At 33.3% G+C, this 15,826-nt stretch overlaps 1 protein-coding gene across 1 annotated transcript; it reads right to left on the bottom strand.

The window, feature by feature from the left end:
• Positions 1-13,374: 13,374 nt before the first annotated feature.
• LOC145821367 (uncharacterized) lies at positions 13,375-14,718 on the bottom strand. Its single transcript, XM_082917875.1, has 3 exons — positions 14,520-14,718; positions 13,743-14,420; positions 13,375-13,607 (listed from the first exon to the last, which is right to left on the bottom strand). The coding sequence occupies exons 1-3, from the start codon at positions 14,716-14,718 to the stop codon at positions 13,375-13,377; spliced, it is 1,110 nt and encodes a 369-aa protein (XP_082774001.1).
• Between the last annotated feature and the right edge of the window lie 1,108 nt (positions 14,719-15,826).

The following is a 15,826-nucleotide window of genomic DNA, read 5'->3' as shown; positions in this document are numbered from 1 at the left end:
GAAATTCGGAACCAAGCACTCCAGCCAACTGTCATTGGTAAAGTGCTTAGGGGGCAATTGTGGGAGCCGAATAAATAGAAGAGTCAGAAGGTGCGTACCCCAGAAATCAGATATTATTCGGTTCCATATTGCGTGACTAGGATGCCGAATACGTTAGGAAGGCCGAATAGCCGAAAATCGATAGCTCCAAATAAATAAAAGGGGAATGGGATAAAAGTAGGCTCAAGCCCCGAGGCCCAAAAACCAAGTATAAATATAAGAACCACAGATTTAGAAAGGTATGTAAGAATCACTTCACTTAACTTAGTAAACAAGCTATCCTGAGTGTCTGAACTGACTTGTCCGTCGGAGTGCTAATTCCGACACCCCCGACCGGAGTGTTTGTATCTTTTCAGGTGACTAGCTGAGGATCACTAACGTCTCCCAGGATCTGAAAAGTATTTCCAAACCACTTCTCCACAATGGTTTTAAAAATCGGATTGGACTAACTGGTTCGACCAGTTAAACCGTCGACTGGTCGGGGTCCAGTCCGGATATACCCTCTAAATCATTCCAATCCAAAAACCGGCCTATTTAGAGATAACCAAAAAAATCAGCAATAGCACCAAACCAATTGACCCAAGGATGGGTCAAGTGAAACAGCCGGGTTGATAAAATTAAAAATTTTGAACTTTTTTTTGATATTTTCTAACTAATCTTTTTATTTTTACTTTCTTTTTTATTATTATATATATATATATATATATATGAGAAAATTTTAATTAGAAACTATCTTTCAAAAGTCTCCTCTTGTGAGGAATCCTATTAAAAATTTGAAATTATTGTGAAAGTCTCTACCTATTTATAAATAAAATAAAATAAAAAAATCTTTCAAAACAATTCAAGAAATCCATGTGGGATTCAATGAAATTTATTGGAGGGAGACTTAAAATTTTGACATCCTTTTAAAAATTTTATTCTTCTTTCAATCAAATTATTTGAATTAAAATTACATGGAGAAAATATTGAATATTTAGTTTTCTATTCCAAAATTAAAATTAATAATATTTTAAAATACATTATTATATTTTTTGCTAAAAAAAATATCAGGAAAAATATTTAAATTAATTTAATATTTTCAATTTTTGTTTAATTTATAATGTTATTACTTATATTTTTATTTAAATATAATTTTAACATGTTTATGATATCTTCCATTTCAATTCAACTTAATGATTAAATTGATAATCCGTCGACCTATTTTTTTATTCAATTCTTTTATCGATTCGATTTTTAAAACATTGTGATGTAATTCCTCACCTCCTCCCTCCAAAAAAAAAAAAAAAAAAAACCAACCCTCTCAGCAAGGTCCTGTTCCGGTCACCAGGCAATTACACCCAAAAATATTGCAAACCAGCCATCACCATTCTGACAAAGGTATTACTAATTTATTGGGTTAAGCATTAGGGGAAAAAAAATTGAATAATACCCAAAAGCACCACCAACAGGGGATGAGTGGAGCACCTCTATCGGTGTCGCTGATGGAGAGATTTGCGTCCCCTATTGCTAGCAGCCAGTGCAAGATTTTGAGTGGCGCATTCGGCATCAAAATCTGTGTTGGGTTTTAAATAGACATATTATAAACATCAAGTTGTGGCGAGGAGTTAGTTACTCACCATTGAAATAGACAGAGAGACAGCGAAGAGGAGAGGCCAGAAGAGAGAGAAGGAAAGAGAAAGACAACCGGTTAACAAATCTTTTTGATGGACAGCCCAGATCAAAATAGAAGATCCAATGGCTCATATAATTTATGTATGCACATGAATACCACCATTTGCCTACTGTAGTTGGACCCCGAGAAAAGACTTTGATCCTATTTTTATTGGGAAAATGTTTGAGGGTTATAATTTTTGTGGTCATAATAGCTTAAAATTGTCAAAATGACGTCGTTTTTTGTACAAAACATGTCAAAACGACGTCGTTTTGACAGTTTTGAGCCATTGTGGCCACAAAAATTGTGACCTGCTATCATTGTTGTTTTTATTGTTACAAAAAGTTTTTTTTTTTTTTTTTTTGGTGTGTGTAATAGTCGGGCCACAGCCAAAGAAAAAACAAAACTAAAACCTAACAAGACTGGAAGTTTTCCATTATATAAAGAATATAAATTTATAATTAATTTAAATTTTAAAAAAAAAATCATTATACTATGTACATCTTTAAATAAAAGTATTTATCATAAGTAACTTATAATTTGTTATATTAAAATTTAGGGAAGCCCTACCAGTAGGACCGTAAACGAGTCAAGCTGAGAAAATTTTAGTATGTTTAGGTTTGTTTATTAAGATTTTAACGAGGTTGAGCTCGAACTCGAACTTAATAAAAATTTAACGAATTGAGCTCGAGCCAATTTCTCAAGCTTGAGTCTGTTCATAAGCCTTAACGAGCTAAAAAAAATTTAAATTCATACTTGCATATAAGATTAAATTTACAATTAATACTTTGATTATACAATTATATATTCAATATATATAAACATACTAAAAAAATTAATATTTTACCAAAATAATAATATATACCGCCACTATTATATAAATATACTATCTATAGTTAACTATTATTTGCATTTATATTTTTTGAATATATAAATAACATATTTATCTTATTTTTTATAGATATTTTTATATTATTTAATATATAAATAATAAGTGTTAAACGAGCTAGTTAATGAGCCGACTTTGCGAGCCAAGCTTTCATATGTTTGGACTCATTTATTAAAAATTTAACTAGTTTGAGCTCAATCTCAAACGCAAAAAAAAAAATTAACGAACTGAATTCGAATGAGTTGTTACCGAACTGAATTTAAGTATGTTCATGAACGATTTTATTCATTTACAACCCTACCTACCATACACACCTTTCGTGGTGAAAATTGCCAAAGATAGTTACAAACGACATTGAAGTTTTTGGAGTGAGGAAAATTATCAGTGAGTTTAGTTTTAATTTTAGATTTAATTTTTTATTTTGCATATTTTTTTTAATGAATATTTTTAAAATTTTAAGCAATTTTTATTTTTTATTTTTTTTAGATGCATCTTACTTAGATAAATTTATTGTATAATTTTCTTGGTCAATTATGCAATAGGTTTTTTTGTAATAACACAAACATTCTTGGTCAATTACGAAACATAAATCTTTTATTTTTAACAAATTCTAAATACACCTATAAGGTTTGTTTAAAATATAAATTGGTCCTATAATATTAGAAATTATAACTATCGTTTGTTAGAAATTTTAATTTAACATAATACTTAGGGAGAAACAAAATTCTCCTATGCAATAATAAATTATCAAAATTATTTATTGAAAAAATTTCTCATATCATTAAAAGCTTAATTGACTTAATGATTTATTTATTAACAAAATAGTTAATTGAAAAATATTTTTTATATCATTAAAAATTGTTATTTTCTTAATGATTTATTTATTAATAAAATTGGTCATTTGTTATGCAAGTATGATTTATGTATTAATAAAATTAGTCATTTGTATATAAATGTATTTTTTTCTACTTCTTTATTAGTTGAGTGAATTATCTTAGTAGTTTTTTTTTTTAAATGAGAGAATTATCTTAGTGTTCGTTTTATATTTATTTGTTGAGAAAAGCTACACACCACAATTTTTCTTTTTATAAGTTCGGAAGAAATGTTAAAAACTCATAAATTTACCAAAAATGATATGATAATAGAATTGAAGTCTACATCATTAGGTATATAACAAATCAAAAAATGACACATATTATACCACATAATTCGATCATATATCTAATAATTTATTCTATTCAATTTCATAGAATAATATTTTAATTTAAAAAAATTATTAAAATAAAAAAATTAAATATATTGTAATAATAAGGCATGAGTCTTTTTAAACTAGTATGTATGTATATATATATATATATATATATAAAAATTAAACCATAAATGTACCTAAATAATCTAATTTATTACCACAAAATTATCTTAATCTACTTTTAATTTTTAACACAATTTCTCTTTTAATAATATTTTAAATTAAATTAAATTTTTTATAAAAGATGACAATTAAGGTTAGGGTTTGGTTAGGATTAAGATTTAATTTGGAGAATAAGATGAAAATGAGGGTATTATTGACATTTGATTCAACTTTTGACTTTGGCTTAACACTTTTACATTATCCACTTTCAATTTGAGAGAGTGTGACACATCTTCTGTTATCTTTAACAGAAAAACTAGCTGCAGTACTTTAGTCCAAAATCATAAGAGAGTTCTTTGTCAATATTTGAAACATAGGGGGGGAAAAATACTCCGAGGTGAAACCACAAGGAGGCAAAGTGAATTTTGTTCATAATTTTATTATATATTTTTTTGTAGTAAATTACACTAACTGTTGTGATTTGAGAAAATATAATTAGTCCAACATTTTTAAAATAATTACACCTTGCTTGGTTTTGATTGATTTTTTGAAAATTGAATTTTTTGTTTTTTGTATTTTTTTTGGTGATTTTTAAAATATTTTAAGTATTTTTTTTTTTACTTTCTAGATGCACATAACTTAGATGCACCTACAAAATAAAATATTTATGAAAAAAAATTTAAAATTTAATAAATATACAAGAATACGAAAATGTACTGAATATTTGAATTTTTTTGTAGTTGGTGAATTTTTTAAAGATTTTTTTCCATAAATATTATACTTTTAAGTGTATTTAGGTTAGGTGCATCAAAAAAAAATTTAAAAATTAGTAAAACATTAAAAATTTGGGTAACTATCAATAGGTCCTAATAATTGGACTTAATTCCCATGAAGTCTTATTGAAAATAAGTTCTAACAAAATCGTCATTAAAAATATTTTTTTTTGTGATGATTTTTTGTATATATCACTAAAATTGATAATTAGTGACTTTTTTTCATGATTTTTATAAATTATAAAACTTACAATTGTGAGAATATTATGTAATTATAGAAATGTATCCATTAGGTTATTTGTGAATATTCGATTGATTGTAGATTGATTGTATGCGGTTATTTCCTATTATAGATTAGGTTTAGGATTGCTATAAATATTGGTTGTAATATTTGTATTACGTACAATTGAATATACAGACTTTATTCAAAAAACTTACCTGGTATCAAAGCTTTGTTTGAAAACCTAATCAGCCTCCAAAGTCGCGCTCCCTATCAACCTCTGATTTCACGGGAATCGTGACCTACTTGTCGGAATCACAATTCATCTCTTCTGGCGAAGTCCCTTGTTTGTATCTCTACTCCAACTCTTAGCCTGAATCGCGATCCATCGCGACCCATCTGCCTCTACATCGTGACCCATCTGGCTCACGACCCACATGGTGTCTGGTTCATGACTTTTTGGCTCATCGACTCGCGATCTCTCTTTGTTACTGAGTCGCATTCTTGCTCTCTCTAGATTATGGTTTGCTAGTCTTCTCTCTCACCAAAGGATACTTCTCCGACGTGGTTCGCCTCTTCTCTCTAGTCGACTTGGTTGGATGACCCATCTGGTCGATCCATCTAATCGACGTGGTTAGTTATGCTTCGACTCCTCTCAGCTAAGACTTCTCTCTCATGTTCTGCTTCAGTTCTACTTCTCTTGTGTGCTTTTGATTTGCTTTGATCGTGTTTGATCCATTGAGTATTTGGATCACTCAGTTTGACCGCTTAGTTATCTGTTATTGCATTTTGACCCTACAAAATTTTGCTTATTACACTTGAACCCCTAGTTTCCCTATTTTGTTCTATTTTGGGTTTATTACACTTGAACCCCTTAGTTTTCTAGTTATTGTAATGTCTCTGGCTTCGGATGAATGTGTCTACTGCCATCAAATGGGTCATTGGAAGTACCATTGTCTCAAGAATGGATGGATGTCTGCTTTATCTTCTCAGCAGTTTTTGATCCAGTTCTACGTCTCTCCTTTAAATACTATTCAGCATCCCACCAGTTTTACTATATCTGCTTCGGCTCCTAATCCTGACTTGGCTTCCTTGAGTGCTCAGATTAGCTAACTTCAGTATGTACTGTCTATCTCCCAACCATCCCCATTTACCTCTATTGTTTCCTCTCTTCGTTCAGGTTTGTTTGGGTCTTCTTCAGGTATCTCTTCGTCTGTCTGGATTTTTGATTCTAGTGCCTCTCATCATATGACTCCCTATCTCTCCTTACTTCAAAATTGTACTCCCCCTCCTTTTTCTATTATCGTTAATGCTACTAATGGGTCTAGTATGTCTGTTATATCTGTTTGGTCTATCTTATCGTCTGCTGCCTCCATTTCATCTGTCTTTTATGTTCCTCAATTATCTATTAGTTTATTATCTATCAGTCAGCTTGATGCCTCTAGTTTTGATGTTATTTTTTCTTTTTCTATCTGTTCTGTGCAGGAGTAGATATCCAAGCAACAGATTAGGATCAACCGTAGAGTTGGACACCTCTGTGTGGTGGAGAGCTTACATCTGCCTATGGAACCTCTTCAACTGCCTTTTCATCTTTTCAGTTAGATTTTCCGTCTAGTCCTTTCTACTTGTGGCATTCTAGATTGGGGCATTTGTCTGATGATCGCTTATGGTCTTTAGCTTAGTTTGGTATCTTGGACAGAGTTTCTCCTAGTGAACTTACTGAATGTCGAGGGTGCAAACTTGCCAAAATGATAGCCTTACATTTTCATAAAAGTACTTCTATATCTGATACACTATTTTCTTTAGTTTATACTGATATTTGAGGCCCTTATCCTATTCTCACCAAAGGAGGTTTTGCATACTATGTGTCATTTATTGATAACTGTACCCGTTACACCTGGGTTTATCTAGGGATGTAAATCTGGCCCGGCCGGCCCGGCCCATGTTGGGCCTCACGGGCTTCTGCCAAATTTGTGGCTTGGCCTAGCCAACCCACAAGCAAAAAAATTAAGCCTAGGCCCAGGCCCAAGCCTAGGGGTATTCGGGCCTTGGATGGGCCAGTGAGCCGGGCCTCGGGCTTGGGCGGTCCTGACCATTTTTTTTTTATTTTTAAAAATTTTTCTACCAAAATTTTATTATTTTCCACTAAAAAAGACACTAGGTCTCGGGCAGGTCACGCTTCGGGCCGGGCATTTAGTAGGCCTTAAGCAGGCTAATGGATCAGGCCACAGGCTGGGCTAGGCTCAGGCCCGAGCCTAAATGGACGGGGCCCACCCCAGGCCGTGGGCAGGCTTCGGGCCATTTTTACACTCCTAGGTTTATTTTAGGGGAATTGACCCAAAGGTCCAAGCCTAACATATCATACCTCATTTAGGCCCAAAACAAATTTAATACTCCATTAAGTTCTCAAATTATCAATAAGACGAAAATACCCACAATATATCATCCAATTTATATGCGCCCAACCATCACCCACGATCATCTCAGTCTAATCAGTACACTGTCACATCTCCGCCGCTCGAAATCGAATTCTCAGTCCTCCATCTCTTCTCCGTTCGACTCCATTCCCTCTGAAACCCTACCCTAACCACAAAACGAAACCGTTCATCTTCATCATCCACGATCATCTTAGTCTGATCAGTACACTGTTACATCTCCGCCGCTCGAAATCGCATTCTTACTCCTCCATTTCTCCTCCATTCGACTCCATTCCCTCTGAAACCCTACCCTAACCACAAAACGAAACCGTTCATCTTCAACACAACACCAAGTCGTTCATATTCTCCAATCGGCGACTCTCAACAACACAAAGAACCATCGCCACTCTGAAGAAATTTCATAGTTCCTGACTTTCGATTCACAGAAATGGGGAAAAAAAGTAACATCTCTCTTCACCTATTCATTATTTTTCATTCAAATTTGTACATTATTCTTTCATATTTCGTATATATACATTTTACATACTTCAAAATGTATAAACCCTCTTTCATATATAATCCCCTGTTTTACAACATTCTAGTCCCCTGTTTTTAAACATTCTAATCCACTATTTTTACACATAAATCCATGTTTTTACATATTCAACACCTTATTCTTATTCTTGTTGTTCAATATTGCCTTTTCTTATTGTTGTTATTTTTGAATACTTAATCTTCTTGTTGTTATTGTTGTTGTTGTTTACAAAATACAATAGGCTGTTCCTATTGTTGATATTGTTTATAGAAACTACAACATCATACAATTTTATTTCATCACTCTACAAGTAACATATCTAAATTTATTCAAACTGCAAATGAAACTGCAAAATTACACAGTTTAATCACTACTCAAAACAAATAGGTAACTTATTATAAAGTGCAAATCAAACTGTCAAATTATACAGTTTCGTAACTGTTACCAACAAATACATATATAACTTCATATTAAACTGCATAAAAAACTTCAAAATTATACAGTTTTGTCACTATATTACTCATACCCTACTGTCACTTTCATTTTTTCAAAAATAGTTGTTGGAAGATATTGGAAGAAACAAACCCATATGCCCAAAAATCTAATCAGGGATTTAAGTATCTCCCCTTTTAAAAGTCCGTCTCCTGTATCCACTGAAATGCCACCAACATCTCCCCTTCCACAAAAAACCCAACCACCACAACAAAAAACAACCAAACACCACAGACCCCACCAAAAAACCCACAAAACAACCACACTACCTACAAGAAAAAGCCCAAGAACTACACCACAGACCCCACCCACACAACAAACACCAACCACACCTCCAACCACAACAAAAACAAACAAAAGAAAGCCAACAAAAAAACAAGAAGCTTCTCCAACCAAAAAAAGAAAGCTCAAAGAAAGCCAATCAACTCCCATAACAAAAACCAAGGCATCAAAAGGGAAAAAAGCAGCAGTCCCTGCAAAGAGAGTCCAACAATTTAATTACCGTTCCAACATCGAAACAGTAATAAAACTGTTGAAGGGGGTCAAATTCACAAAAGCCTAACAGACAGAGCTGGAAAAAATCCCTTTTTGGCCCATTATAAATGCTCTCTCCTCAACACAACTGAAGGCCTCTTGGTGCAGATGCTACGATTCCATTGTAGCAGAAATGACAACACTCTACAACAAAAGAAAAAGTGTATTTATACTTGACAAAAAGGAAATGAAACTCAGAAACAGTGATGTCAAGCTCATTTTTGGTATCGACTGTAGAGAAGATAGCATCATCACCAAATCCTATACAAGACCAAAGGATTTTGAGCTTCTATTTTACAAATGAAGATGCAAATCAGTAAAGAGATTGGATGGCAAGTTTTTGACCAAAATGTTTCAGCAAACAAAAAAAGAAAAATCAACCAATGATCGTCAAGATCTTGCAAGGGTCATCACCCTTTACTTGTACTTGAAACTTCTCATGCCTACAATAGGCCATACACTCAGTTGGAGTTTCCTCAACTATGTTGGCAATCTCAACAACATCAAGAAGTACAATTGGGTTGAGGCAATAAAAGACACACTGATGAATTCAATGGCAAATGCAAACAACAACCCAAGGCATGTCACTGGATGCGTCATGTTACTCTTGGTAAACACATTACTCAACTAGTTCACACAAAAATATCAAACATCTACCTATTTCTAACTATCTAACATATTTCAATTTTTTTTTTTACAGTACTGGTACTGTGAGCACAGTAAACTCCTCCGACCATCCAACAAAGAAGGCTTCCCAAGGTTTATGAAATGGAACCTTGGCAAAATGTACTCCAAGTGGAAACACATCAGCCTTACTCACTTTGAAAAGGTATTCAAACTCTTCTATACTATCATAGCACAAATCTATTCAACACTCCTTTCACAGTCATTATAGTAAAAATCATGTTATGAAACTGTCAAATTCTTCAGTTTCAAGTAACATATGTTCAACACTTGACTCACATTATTCACAGTACAAATCATATTATGAAAGAGTAAAAGTTCACAGTTTCAAAGCACACACTTATTTAACATCACTCATGTTATGAAACTACAAAAGTTTATAGTTTAAACGCACAAATCTATTTCACATCACTCATATTATGAAACTGTAAACTTTTTCAGTTTCAAGCAATATATTTCGACACTTAACCCACATTACTCACAATACAACTCATCTTATGAAACTAACCAATTTTACAGTATTACTGATATATGCCACATTGTTCCAATGCAGGTTAACCAAAGTGCTTTAACCCCAACTGAATAAGAAAAACAGTTATTGCATATCAATCAAATCACATCAACAGACTCTTCAGCAAAGAAACATGACCACAAAAAGGGCAATAAGCGAAAAAAGAAAACAAAAGCAATAAAAAAAAACTTCTAGACAGTGATGAGGATGACTTTCTCAAAGAAGAATATCAATCAGAATCAGAATTAGAATCAGAACAAGAAGAACAACAACAAAAAAAAGAAAAGAAAGCAAAAATCACAAGAAGAACCAGAAAATGATGAACAAGAAGAAGAGAATGATGAAGATAAAAAATAAGTGACTGATGAAGAAGAAGTTGATGAAGAAGAAACTTAAGAAGAAGAAGAAGAAGAAGAAACTGAAAAAGAAAAAGAAGAAGAAGAACCTGATGAACAACAAGACAATGATGAAGCAGAAGAAAGACAAGAAGCAAAAGGTGATCAACCAGAATACACTGATGAAGAAGAAGACCAACAACAAGAACAAGAAGAACAACAAACAAACCAACAACAACAAGTCAATGAACAAGAACTGACAAACCAACAAGAAAAACTCCAAGAGAAATCTGACATATTTCATGCACAAGGTAAACTATTGTCTAATACTAAAGCAAACTGCAAAATTTAATTAAACTAACCAAAACACAATCCAACATTTTTATAAGTCATGACCAACCACAAATACCAACCAAAGAGGACGACAAGGACAAGCTCATATCAGCCATAAGAGCACAAATGCAAGATATGGAACAAAAATTTATGGCTGAATTGCATAAAAAAGAAGATCAATCGAAGGAAATGTCCACCAAAAAAACTGGCAGTCCCCAACAAAGATCAATGGTCAAGAGAATCAAAGTCATGAAAACAAGCACATGACCCAAATTTTTGAATACCAGCCAATGACAAAAGCCAAAGAAGATACAAGGAACAAGACACAAACTACTGCTGATGTACCCAAACCAACAGAGGGTACCTATGAAGAAAAAGAGAAGAAGAATGAAAAGAAAAAAAGAAGAAATCGAAACAGAGACAGAACCTGCTACTAAACCCGAGCAAAAAGAGGGTGCTCATGAAGCAAAACAACAGCAGAAAGAAAAGATACAAGAAGATATTGGCCAAGAGAAAGCAGTTGCTGCTGAAACCAACCCAAAAGAGCATGCCAATCAAGAGAAGACACAACTTCAAGTATTGGAAAGTGATGATGATTTCAAGGAAGAATTAATCCAAAACAAACCACTTGCCATTTCTTGCCGCAAAACAAACAAGGTTTGGCATAACCTATCCAAAAAAAACCAAGACCAAATTTAACTCATCAACAACACACAATCAAGTGCTTGTGTCTGGTCTGGCAGCGAAGATGAAAATTACGTATACTTTTCAAATATATGCAAATTGACCAACAAGGAACCCTTTTATGGGAATGTAGGTCTACAACTGCACAATTTTACAATTTCTGTTCATATTCAATAACCTATTCCACAAACCTAACACATTCTCATATATAACATGTTTCAGGTCATTGATGCCTTCTCAGAAAAGTAATTGGCACTCCAACCAACCATTGAAGAATTTGAGAAAAATGATCTAGCCTTTGCAAGAAATCCATACGCGGGAAGATCTTACATTTTCTCAGCACTCATCAATGTAAGCAAAACTTAACATACATTTCAACTGCAAAATTTTTTACTTTCTTAACATGTCTTACTACATAATTTTATAACATATTTCAAACATATATATAACTTACAGACTCCACTACAAAACCAAGATCAAGCACTAAGAGAAAAAATGATGGACAGCCATTTTCCAGAAGCAATGAAAAACAGATATATCCATTTCCCAATCAACCACGACAACCATTGGACAATTGTGATCTTTGACAATGCTGATAGGATATGAAGACACTATGACTCTTTGAGACCAGCAAAAGATTGCCACAACAAGCACTTTGAAATTGCAAAGGAAATTGTAAGTTAAATAAAATTTCCTACTTAGTTCCATTCCTTTAAAAGCATCTCAACTCATCATTATAACTAACAAAAATACCCACTAACTATTTTGTAGCAACAACATCAACTCAGATGGAATAAAGCATTACTCAGCAATCAAGGAAACATGTTATCATCTCAAGAGTGCGAGACAATAACTGCATCAATTGAAGAATGCCCACAACAAACCCCACACTCGTAAGATACAAAATCAATAAACTATTCTTCCAATATGCTAAATTTTGTAGTTTTACCTAACTAATTAACTTCATCTAAAACTTTGCATGAATGATAGTGCAATTGCCGTCTGCAATATTATCAACCAATATATCAACTGGCAACCTGTGCAGAAATCACTTTAACCAACTGAGTGGGTCAAATTTCGAGCAGAAATCGTCAGTCAATTTCTCAATGATGAAATCCGATCTTGGCAACTCGAGCACTACCAAATGTTGACAAAACATACCAAACCATAGAAACAATGAACAAACTTCTTGACAATACAAATATTCAAATGAACATATCTTTGTACTTTTTTTTTTAACATGTGACAAGTAATTTATATACTTTTAGGAATGTTCTTCTTCTAGTTATTATGGTGAAAATGATTGTTGTCATTGATGTTGTTGTTGCTCTTCTTCTTGTTATTATTATTGTGCTTGTACTTCTGATTATTTGTGTACTTGTTTGTGGTTGCAAATATTTTCATACAGTAAAGGTTATTTCTAATAATTCTTCAAACTGCAAAATTATGTAGTTTCATCAGGTTGTTTCTTATAATTCTTAAAACTGAAAAATTATACAATTTCATTACTCAAACAAAATTTATGCTACACAATTATGCATCCAATTTCATGACTCAACAAATAGATGAACTACATTTCAAAATTGAAAATAAAACTGTAAAATTTTACAGTTTTCTTGCTACAAAATATGAAATAAATGAATCATGTAGTAAAACTGCATTTCAATATTATACAGTTTCAATAAGAAATTTTCAACAACCTTCTGTGCATTCCATAAAAATAAAACCAACCAAACCCACAAAAAAATAACAATAAAAAACAAAACAAAACTATTACAAAACAACTTCAATAACTAAAAAACACATCAAAAAACTAAAAACAATTCACCCAACTTTATTCATTACTTCCATAATACCAAGTATCACATTTTTTATTATCATAATTCCTCAAATTCAAATACAAATCCAAAAGAATAGACTGTGGCCTCAAATAGCAGATTTGCACGTCTTCTTATTGTGATTCCCATATTTCAAGCACCCCCCACACTTGATTTGCTTCACATTCTCACCCCTAGAAGGTATCCTCTTCTTCTTGTTCCGCTCGGGCTGCTTCTTCGTTATAGAAGGTTTGATAATCGAACTACTAGCACCATCAAAGTCAAATCTCTCACTTGAAGGCACTGGATAAACAGACTCCTTGTATGACTCTCTAAAACAATCTACATGAAAAAAGGGATCAATGAAATCATACACATCTCTACCACTACTACGCAAAGCATGCACAACATGACAACAAGGAAAACAATTCAATTGCCATTCATGGCAAGAACAAGTCTGTCTACCAATATCAACACAAAAAGAAATAGAAGAATGAACCTCAAGCACAGTATCACTAGTAACAATCACATCCCAAGACTTAGCTAGCTCCAAAGAGTCCACCAACTTCTTTTCCATAACAGGACACAATTTCGTAGTCCATCTTTTAGATTCAGCTCTTCTATTCGACAATTGAGTCATGATTTGAACCCTAATCATATCAACCATACAAGTAATAGGCAACTCACGGGCCCCACCAATCCAATTATTGTAAGACTCGGCAGCTTTAGATGACATCTCACCATATCGTTTCCCTCTAAAAAATGCATTCGCCCACTTATCATTTTGCAAACCATCCAACATACTATCAACTCTACAATTCCCAGAAATACGCCTCAATTTCTCCATATAATGTTGGAAAGAAACAACCGTTGGCGCATAAGCACATTTAACTAATATTTTCATCAAACTCAACTTATAGTTAGTACGAAGTCCCACCAATTTGTCAATCAAATTTTTCTTAAAATGATTCAAGCAATATGCATGATGTGCATTGGGAAAAACCACTGAAAGAGCGTCTAGCAATCCATGTTGATGGTCCGACACAAAGGTCAATCTTCGACCAGAACCAACACCCTTTAACAACTGACTTAAGAACCACATCCAATTATCTTGATTTTCAGCGTCAACAATTGCAAAAGCTAAAGCAAACAGACCTGCAAACAACATAACATCAAACTACAAAAATTAGCAGACTCACAATACAATAACACACTAACAAACCAAACCTATACTAACTGCAAATAAATACATACCTTGATTACCATCCTTTGATGTTGCTGCAAGCAAATGCCCCTTGTAACACCCCTTCAAGAATGTACCATCAACAAACGACAACGGACGACAAAATTGAAAGCCATACAAACATCCATAAAATGCCACAAATAACCTTCGAAAACACCCACTACTTTCATCCACATTTAATTCAAACACACTTCCCGGATTCGTTCTCATAGCCGTCTCAAGGTACCATCGAAGTTGGTCAAAAGAAGTTGCAAAATCACCAAACAACCCATCTCTTGCCTTATCAACTCATAACCATGCAATCCGATAAGAAACATCTATACCATATTGCTTCTTTAACTTTTTTTTAACTTCAATAGGACGAGTCAACAGATTATCACTAATAGCATTTTGCACAATATCAGACACAAGTCTAGAACCAACCATTTTGCTACAAGATCTGCGAGCCACAACCCCACAAGTATGCACATTATCCAACTTCATTATAAAAAAAATACTGGAATTCATCAACACCCTTCCATGCACAAACCATTTACAACCCGTAGACGACTTCATCATGCATTCAGCAGTTACTCCTGTTGCATCGTTCTGCAAATAATTCACTGTAAAACCACACTCAACTGCATACTTAGCCAATAGAATGCGGAACGCCAGCACTCCACCTTCAAATTCTTGACCAACACTATGTATAATCCCTTTCCAACTGGCAGACAACAAAACTCTCTCTGGTTCTAGATAAAAACTAGGCAACAAACCACCAAAATCATCACAATCATTAACCAAAGAACTCTCACCAATTACAGAATCAATCCTACAAGAATTACCATCATCAACCTCCACAATTCTCTTATCACCCATAACAACATCAACAACATGATAACCACTACTACCTATCATTGACAGCATATTCCACAAATCATCATCACATTCAACAATACAATTAGAATATCCAGCAATAGAGAAAAACAAACAAAAGTTACCAACACTCAACTCCTTGAACTTCGCATATATTTTCTCAATAACTTCATCATAACTACATCCCTCACTAATCTTAATAGTAGCACAGCAATTACTGTATTTGCATATTAACATGAAACACCCCTCTATACTACAAAATCACAAACCAACAAACAATTGTTCACAGATTCCAAACTGCAAAATTGTATAGTTACAACATATCAGTACCAACACTGCACAATTCACAATTCCAAACTGTAAAATTATACACTTACAACATATCAATATCAAAACACTAGAATTCACAATTTCAAACTACAACTTCAAAACGCATTACACTATACAACAAACAAAATCAACA

This window comes from Camellia sinensis, chromosome 1 (assembly GCF_055761805.1).
Source record: "Camellia sinensis isolate YWXY chromosome 1, ASM5576180v1, whole genome shotgun sequence".
Taxonomy (NCBI): domain Eukaryota; kingdom Viridiplantae; phylum Streptophyta; class Magnoliopsida; order Ericales; family Theaceae; genus Camellia; species Camellia sinensis.
Note: the sequence above shows the minus strand (reverse complement) of the source record. Positions and strands in the feature narration are given on the sequence as shown.